Source organism: Carcharodon carcharias (assembly GCF_017639515.1).
Source record: "Carcharodon carcharias isolate sCarCar2 chromosome 35 unlocalized genomic scaffold, sCarCar2.pri SUPER_35_unloc_1, whole genome shotgun sequence".
Lineage (NCBI taxonomy): Eukaryota > Metazoa > Chordata > Chondrichthyes > Lamniformes > Lamnidae > Carcharodon > Carcharodon carcharias.
This window is the reverse complement of record NW_024470701.1, coordinates 2,310,590-2,319,353: the sequence shown is the minus strand read 5'-3', so window position 1 is coordinate 2,319,353 and position 8,764 is coordinate 2,310,590. Positions and strand designations below refer to the sequence as shown.

The 8,764-nt window shown below is 47.6% G+C and overlaps 1 protein-coding gene and 1 non-coding gene across 2 annotated transcripts; both read left to right on the top strand.

The window, feature by feature from the left end:
- Window positions 1-4,232: 4,232 nt before the first annotated feature.
- Window positions 4,233-4,341, top strand: LOC121274186. The gene has a single exon (XR_005942233.1). It is a non-coding gene; the product is annotated as a U6 spliceosomal RNA (small nuclear RNA).
- Window positions 4,342-7,221: 2,880 nt separating this feature from the next.
- LOC121274181 (NADH-quinone oxidoreductase subunit N-like) lies at window positions 7,222-8,352 on the top strand. The gene has a single exon (XM_041181382.1). It carries the CDS (start codon window positions 7,222-7,224, stop codon window positions 8,350-8,352), a length of 1,131 nt encoding a protein of 376 aa, XP_041037316.1.
- Window positions 8,353-8,764: the final 412 nt, after the last annotated feature.

Genomic DNA, 8,764 nt, shown 5'->3' with positions numbered 1-8,764 from the left:
CTGCTGTCGCTTGAATACGTGAACCATTGTTTGTCATCATCCTTTTTAGGTGCCTAGATATTTTTTATGACTGTGTTGGTGCCATTCTGCTTTGTTGATGACTGTTTCTGTCTTTTCCTTCTTTGGTTTGGTTTGGAAAATTTGATCAACATTTCATCTAATTTCCAATAACCTTCCTCTTCGCAGGTTCTGTCTCTTGTACTTCCCTTAGGTTCCTGAAGTCCTCTACCTCTATTCCAGAAAATCAATTTTCAATCAATGTCACTGACTCCCACAGCTCACTTGATGACACTTCCTCCCTCCCCATTCGCTGGAATGGGTCTGTTTCACTATCTCGCAGTTTCTGTGCCTTTGGTCCATCATTTCTGACAATATTCCCTTCCAAACCAGAGCTCTTGAATTTTCCCCATTATTCCTCAGCCCAGATTCTCCTCCACTATGGTTAACAGAACACTCAACCGTGTCCATCCCATTTTCCATATTACTGCTTTCACCTCTTCTCCTTCAGGGAGGAACAATCTTAAGTTTATCGTCTTCTCACCTTGGATCCCACCATCCTCCACATTCAACCCTTCATCCTATGCTATGCTCGCCAACTTCCGTCCCCTTCCAACCCCCATGTTGATACGCTTGAACATTCTGGGGGCTGTTAATGTATAATGTCGGCCCAATCAATTGCGTTAGCAAAATCTTTCAAAGTGTCATTTCTCAGCAAATTCTGCAAATGCAAAAATGGCATATGATCTTCAGGCATTTGAACCACTTGAGTTATTTTGTTGCATCCAATCACTACATAATTGAGTTTCAACTCATCTAATTCAGAAACTGATTGCCATTTGTTTGCTAATTTTAAGAAGGGCTGGTGTACTTAATGAGGTGGTGTACTGTACAACTGGAAGCAACCTTTCTTTTTAATCCTGTGTTATGTCAAAATGGCACTTTACATTCTCAGCTAACTGCAGAGATTATAATGTAAAAAAAGTCACAAATAACATCCTAGTTGAAGGTACAGGACATTGTATTAGGTGCTGCAGCTTGAAAGTTTGCTACCCCGACCTGCATACACTCCTCAATCACACTCAGAATCTGCATTTTTCACCTTCCTGTTTAAGTACAAGAGATGTAAACCCAGTCTCTTTACCTCGCTCAGTTCCACTTTCCAAGACCCTTTGCAGGTGAAGCAGTGACTAGCTTGATTTAGTCACAATTCAATCATTGTATTCGCTGATCAAAATGTACTGTGGAGAGAGAGAGAGAGAGAGAGGTGATCTGATCGCAGGTTATTGATGTGTAGCTGAACAGTGTCTCATTCCCAAAAGGGGACCCGTATCCCGCGGACATGGGGGGGAGAGAGACATTGATGAAATCTGAACCTCATGTGGTGCGCGAGGTGGAAGTGGTATCGGGTTCTGAACTTGAGGGGACTGTTCTGATTCTGAGGGGTGGTCTGAACCTGAATACAGTATGAAGGTGAAGGAGATATGAAACTCTGGGGTGTGCTGTTTTGGTCCTGAGGGGTGACTGATACTTGAGTATATTTTTTCATGGAGGGTTTCTGATTCTGAAGTGAGTCTGATCCCAGAGAGAGAGCGACTGATCCTAAGGCTGTCTGATGCTCATAGTGGGCCAGAGTGCCTTATCCTGAGGGATACTATTCTCAGGTATTGTGATCTGGGGGAGCTTTTTTTTGAAGTATTTATAGAATATATCCGTCATCTGCTAGGCCAACATATATTTCCTACCATTAATTTCCCCTTGAGACGTTGGTGGTGAATAGGCTTCTTGAACCACTGAAGCCCATGTGCTGTAGGTACACACACAGTGCTTTTTGGGAGCCAGTTGCATGATTTTGACCCCGGGACAATGAAGGGACGGTCGATATATTGCCAAGCCAGCGTAATCCTTGGCTTTTATGGGAACTTCCAGGTGGTTGTGTTCCGATGTCTCTGCCGCCCTTGTCCTTCCAGAAGGTAGTCGTCGTTGGTTTTGTAAGATGCTGCCAAGGAGCCTTGGTGAGTTGCTGGAGTACATCTTGTCGATGGTACACACTACTGCCACAGTTCGTCAGCGGTGCAGCAAGCAAATGTTTGTAGAAGGTGTGCCCCTCAAGGATATTGCTTTGTCCTGGATGATGTAGATCCTCTTGGGTGTCTTTGGCGCTGCACTCATTTCGACAAGTGGGGAGCATTCCAGCACACTCCTGATTTGTGACTTGTAGAAGGTGGACATGCTTAGGGGCCTCAGGAAATCTGTTACTCGCTGCCGTATTCCCAGCCACTGACTTGTATTTTTTTTAGCCACATTGTTTATATGAACAATCCAGTATAGTTTTAGTTGAGTGATAAGTTCCAGGAGCTGGATAATGGGGGATTCAGCAATGCCAATGCCATTGAATATCAAAGGGAAATAGTTTGTTTCTCACTTGTTAGAAATGGTCACTTGCCTGGAACCTGTATGACATAAATGTTATTTGCCACTTGACAGCTCAAACCTGGATATTGTCCATGACTTGCTGCATTTGGACACGGACGGCCTCAGTCTCCGAGGAGTCACAAATGGTGCTGAACATCGTGCAATTATCAGGGAACATTCGCACTTCTGACCTTAGGATGGAGGGAAGGTTATTGTAAAGCATCTGACGATGTTTGGGCAGAGGGCACTACCCCGAGAAACTCCTGCATTGATCGCCTGCAAGTGAAATGATTGAACTCCAACAACCACAAGCATCTTCCTTTGTGCTAGATAGCACAACCAGCAGACAGTTTCCTCCCCATTCCCATAGAGTCTAGTTTTTCTTCAGGTCCTCGATGCCACACACGGCCAAATGCTTATTGATGTCAATAGCAATCACTCTCACTTCAACTCGAGTTAAGTGCATTTTGCCATGTGTGAACTAAGGCTGAATTGATTGTGGATTGATCTCAAGGGCGGCCTCATCAACATAGGGTGTCTGATTCTGAGGAGGATCGAAACTTGAGGGTCGGAAGGCGTCATGATCCTGATGGGGAGTCTGAATGCAGACAGGGGGCCTGACCCTGAGAGCAGACTTATCCAGATGGGGCTGCAACGGAGGGCATGGGTGGTCTGATTGTGAGCAGAGACTCATTCATATGAGATCTGATTTTGAGTGATTATGATCCTGGGAAGTGGGCTCTGTTCCCGAACGAGGTGTCATCCTGGGCCAGGGGTATCTGAATCTTATGGGTCTGTAGTCATGATGCGGGTATGATGCTGAGGCAGTTAGATCCTGAGCTGGTCAGATCCGTCGGGTGGTTTGAACCTGAGGGGTTCTCAATCCTGAGGGCGTCAACCCAGATCACGGACTTATCATGTGAATGGTATAAGCCTAAGCGGGTACATTCTCAATGATGGCAAAACCTGAGGAGGATGCATCCTGTGAGAGGGCATTATCCTGAGTTGGTGGTCAAATCCTGAGGGGAGCATTATTTCTTGGGATGTTCTGATCTTCTGGGACCCAGATTGAAAGAGGGTCTAACCTTGAGGGTGACTAATCCTGTAGGCATTCTGAGCCAGAGAGGGTCTGATTTTGAAAGGGTTTGTTCACAGGATAGGTGCCTGATCCTGATTGGATGCATGATGGTGAGGGGCTGGTAATTTGGGGTGTGGGAGGTGGTGGGTGTGAATGTTTGTTTGATCCCAGTGAAGCCTGGCATGTCCAGAGTGGGTGTTTGATGGTGAGGGGGTGTGATCTGATGGTTTTCTAATCCTGTCTGATGTCTGATCACAGGGAAGGAGGCAAGGGTTCTGATTGCAAGAAGGTTGTTGATCCTCGGGAGGTTCGATGACAGGGTCTGATCCCAGGGAGGAGGTCTGTTCCTGAGCAATTCTGAACATGCCTATGTCAGATCCTGAGTGGTTTCAACGCTGCGGGTAGCGTGGAATGTCGGATCCTGAGCGGGGTTCTGATGCGAGGGTGGGTCTGTTCCTGAAGGATGCTGAAAGTGTGGGTGTTTCAGGTCCTCAGTAGGTCTGATCCTGAATGGCAGACTGATCCTATGCGGAGGTCTGAGCACAGTGAGTGGGGAGTGGACCCGGGTTGAGGTTCTGAACCTGTGGCAAGTTCATTTTGAGAAGGGGCCAATTTCTGATAGATGCACTTGAATCAGGAAGTTGGCTGTTCATTTTGTGGATCAGATCCATCAATCGGGTCTAACCCTGGTCACTGTAGAAGCGCAGCCAGGCTCTGGCCATTTAAGAGTTTGGTCTGCTTTGTGCTCTCTTCAGGAACACATAAACTTACATTGGAAAAAAATGCAGGGGGTATTTGCATGGCCCCTGCGCAAGGATGACACATACATTTGTGAAGTATTCCAGTCTTGCTATGCATATGCCTTCTGGCACGGTGCGATGCTTCTCTGCCTGCGACCCTGAAGCTCTGGTATCGGGTCTGAACACAGTACATGATGGCAAATGAGGGAGTGTTCATACCATGGCCAAACAAGTTGACTATGATCCTGGAAATTCTTCCAACAAACGCCAATGTCAGGTGGTAAGTGTGTGAAAGATTCCTGGTTAGTCCTGTAATGCATAGAAATTTGGAGGCTCTCGGATCACTATCCAGAGCTCCAGAATATAACATTGACAAGAAAGTGCGAGAAAGCAACGTGGAATTCAGGAGTAAACAGACCATACAGAAGGGATAGGAGCAAGAGCATATATGACAACTTGAGTCTGCTCCGCCATTCAATACCATCACAACTGATGTTCTGCCTCAAATCTACTTTCCTGCTCACTCCTGATCTGTCTTGACTTCCCCAAGAGACAAAATTCTGGCTCTCTCAGCCTTAACTGTACTCAATGAGATTGCATCTATACTCCTCTGTGGCAGATGACTACAAAGGTGAACAACCCTCAAAGTGAGAAAATCTCTGGTCCTGGATGGGAGTCAATCATGTGGAATGTCTGAAGATGCAGTACTGAGGCTGGAGGTTTTGGGTGAAGTGGAGATTGATCCAATCCTGCCGAATGTCCGAACCTGGAAAGCCACCCTGGGGAAAGTCTACACTTAGCGGTGTTGTATTCCTTTGAAGAGCTTGACCATGCTGGCGAGGGTGGGCGAGGGGCGGGCGGTAGCAATCCGAACCTGCCGCCTACCTCTGAGCAGAATGTGATCTTGGGAGTATCCAAAACTGGAGAAGGTCTCTTCCTGGAATGAGTGCGCCCTGGAAATAGTGCATAGTTCGATAACAACAGTTCCAGTCACGTCTGCCTTGGAGAATTTCTAAACCTGGAGACGGACTATTCCATGAGTGATTGTGCCCTAGAGAGTGGCAGCAAGTGGAGACGGTTTTTTCCTGGATAATTTGGGACATGGTGAGCTCTTGAATTTGTTGTGGTCAGTCCAGGAAGCAGTTTGCCCTGCAGAAGGTCTAACCTTGGCCAGAAATGTGTGTCTCCTCATAAGAGTGTCTTCTGCAGCATTTCAAAACCTGGGTATTTATTCCAGGAAAGGGGGTGACCAGGAAAGATTTGCAACTGTGAGAGTAACAGAAGTGAGTCACGTGGTACGAAACTGGGAATGTCTATTCCTTTATGGAATGTGACATGGGGAGAGTCCAAATCTGGGAACTGTGTGCTCAGGGGATCGTCCAGATCTGGACAGGATATCTTCCCTGGAATATAGCAAAATAGGAGCAGGAGTAGGCCATTCCGTCAGCATTCCTGGGAAGTGTGCAATGGAGGTGTAAAAAGTTGGATTGGTTAGATTCCCCAAGAGGCCTCTTGCCTAGTAAAGGTCTGCATATGGGCAGGTTCTTCACCTGGGACCAGTGCGAAAGGGGATCTTCTAATGCTGGATAGGTTCTGTTCCTGGGAAACTGAAAATGCCCCGGGAAAGCTCTGAAACTGATCAATGTCCATTTTTGGGTGGCGTGTATCCAATTGAGCTTCGGATCATGGAGTGGGAGCATTCCAGAGAAATGTGTGCCCAAAGGAGTGTCTGAACCTGGAGAGGTGTCATTCGGGAGAATGGTTTGATCTAGGGAGTAACCGAACCTGGAGGGCTCTATTCCTGAGATGTCTGTGACTTAGGAAATGTCTGTAGCTTTAGAAGTTTGCATTGTATGAAAGTGTGACATTGGTGGCGGGGTGGGGGGCGGGTGGTGAGTGTGGGCGGCGGTGTTTGTGATGGTGTGTGTTCTAAAATGGGGATTGTGTGTGCAACTGGGAAGAGTGTTCCCTGCGGAGAGGCTGAACCTGGAGAGTTTTTATTACTGGCAATAGTGTGCCCTGGGGAGGGTCTGAAACTGGAGAAGGGCTGTTACTGAAAAAGGGTGTGACCAGGAGATTTTCGAAAGCAACAGAATTTATATTCCTTGGCATTGGCTGGCCTGGGGAGCTATCGAACAAAAGGATGGTATATTTCCGGGATGAATGTGACCTGGGGAGTGCCAAAATCTGGAGAAATTCCATTACCTGGGAAGAGTGTGCACTGGACAATGTCTGAATGTGGAGATGGTCTATTACTGCCAAGAATGTGGCTGGGGAAGGCTCGGAAACTGGAGAGGGTTTACACCTGGAAAGGTTGTGCTGTGGGCTTATTCCCAAGCAGGAGAGGGTCTATTCCTGGGAAGAGTGTGTTGTGATCATGGCCTGAGTCTATTCCTGATCAAGTGTATTCCTTGGATTCTCCAAAACTGGAGAATGTCCATTCCTGGGAAGAGTGTTTAATAAGTATTGAACAAACATGGACAGAGACTCTACTCTTGGGAAATAGTGCGTCATGGTAAAGGTGAGGCCAGATAGCTTATTCTCCAGGGATGAATTTGCTGTGTGGCGTATGCAGCGTATCCAATCTTATGAAGAGCATGCCCTGACAAATGTCCAAATATGTTTAGTGTATATTCCTAAGAAGAATGTGACCTGGGGCGTGTCAGATCAGGAATAGGGTCTACTCCTGGAATGAATGTGACCTTGGGAGCATCTGAGCCAGGACAAGGTCTATTCCTGGATTGAGTGTGACCTGGGGTGAGTCTGATCCTGAAGAGGTTCTATTCCTGGGAAGAAAGTGATCTCCGGAGGAACAGAGATGGAGAGGAAAGGTTTCTAGGAACACCATTACCTGCTGAGCAACCAGATTGGGAGTGGAAATATTCTTGGCCAGGTGCAGTGCCAAAGTTGCAAACCTAGAGGGGAACTACTACAGAAAGGAGCTTGCACGGGAGACTTTCCAAACTGGGGGAGAGTCTGATCCTAAGCCTGATGATGAGCCTGATCCTGAATCTGACCCTGATTCTGACCCTGAGTCCTATCTTGGGACTAATCCTGAGGCAGACCCTGAGTCTGATCCTGACTTTGTTCCGGAGTCTAATCCTGAGTCTGTTCCTGAGTCTGTTCCTGAGTCTGATCCTGAGTCTGACCCTGAGTCTGACCCTGAGTCTGCTTCTGAGTCTAATCCTGAGTCTGTTCCTGAGTCTGTTCCTGAGTCTGATCCTGAGTCTGTTCCTGAGTCTGATCCTGAGTCTGTTCCTGAGTCTGTTCCTGAGTCTGCTTCTGAGTCTAATCCTGAGTCTGTTCCTGAGTCTGTTCCTGCATCTGTTCCTGAGTCTGTTCCTGAGTCTGTTCCTGAGTCTGATCCTGAGTCTGTTCCTGAGTCTGTTCCTGAGTCTGTTCCTGAGTCTGACCCTGAGTCTGTTCCTGAGTCTGACCCTGAGTCTGACCCTGAGTCTGTTCCTGAGTCTGTTCCTGAGTCTGATCCTGAGTCTGATCCTGAGTCTGTTCCTGAGTCTGTTCCTGAGTCTGACCCTGAGTCTGTTCCTGAGTCTGACCCTGAGTCTGTTCCTGAGTCTGATCCTGAGTCTGATCCTGAGTCTGACCCTGAGTCTGATCCTGAGTCTGTTCCTGAGTCTGTTCCTGAGTCTGATCCTGAGTGTGATCCTGAGTCTGTTCCTGAGTCTGTTCCTGAGTCTGATCCTGAGTCTGTTCCTGTGTCTGTTCCTGAATCTGATCGTGAGTCTGATCGTGAGTCTGTTCCTGAGTCTGTTCCTGAGTCTGCTTCTGAGTCTAATCCTGAGTCTGTTCCTGAGTCTGATCCTGAGTCTGATCCTGAGTCTGTTCCTGAGTCTGTTCCTGAGTCTGCTTCTGAGTCTAATCCTGAGTCTGTTCCTGAGTCTGTTCCTGAGTCTGATCCTGAGTCTGATCCTGAGTCTGTTCCTGAGTCTGATCCTGAGTCTGATCCTGAGTCTGATCCTGAGTCTGTTCCTGAGTCTGTTCCTGAGTCTGTTCCTGAGTCGGACCCTGAGTCTGTTCCTGAGTCTGACCCTGAGTCTGTTCCTGAGTCTGTTCCTGAATCTGTTCCTGAGTCTGATCCTGAGTCTGATCCTGAGTGTCTGATCCTGAGTGTCTGATCCTGAGTGTCTGATCCTGAGTGTCTGATCCTGAGTCTGTTCCTGAGTCTGTTCCTGAGTCTGTTCCTGAGTCTGATCCTGAGTCTGATCCTGAGTCTGTTCCTGAGTCTGTTCCTGAGTCTAATCCTGAGTCTGTTCCTGAGTCTGTTCCTGAGTCTGTTCCTGAGTCTGTTCCTGAGTCTGTTCCTGAGTCTGATCCTGAGTCTGTTCCTGAGTCTGTTCCTGAGTCTGACCCTGAGTCTGACCCTGAGTCTGTTCCTGAGTCTGTTCCTGAGTCTGACCCTGAGTCTGATCCTGAGTCTGTTCCTGAGTCTGATCCTGAGTCTGATCCTGAGTCTGATCCTGAGTCTGTTCCTGAGTGTCTGATCCTGAGTGTCTGATCCTGAGTGTCTGATCCT

Bases quoted from the DNA above. Each gene is read 5' to 3' on its own strand.
- LOC121274181 (XM_041181382.1), top strand. From the start codon at position 7,222: ATGATGAGCCTGATCCTGAATCTGACCCTGATTCTGACCCTGAGTCCT.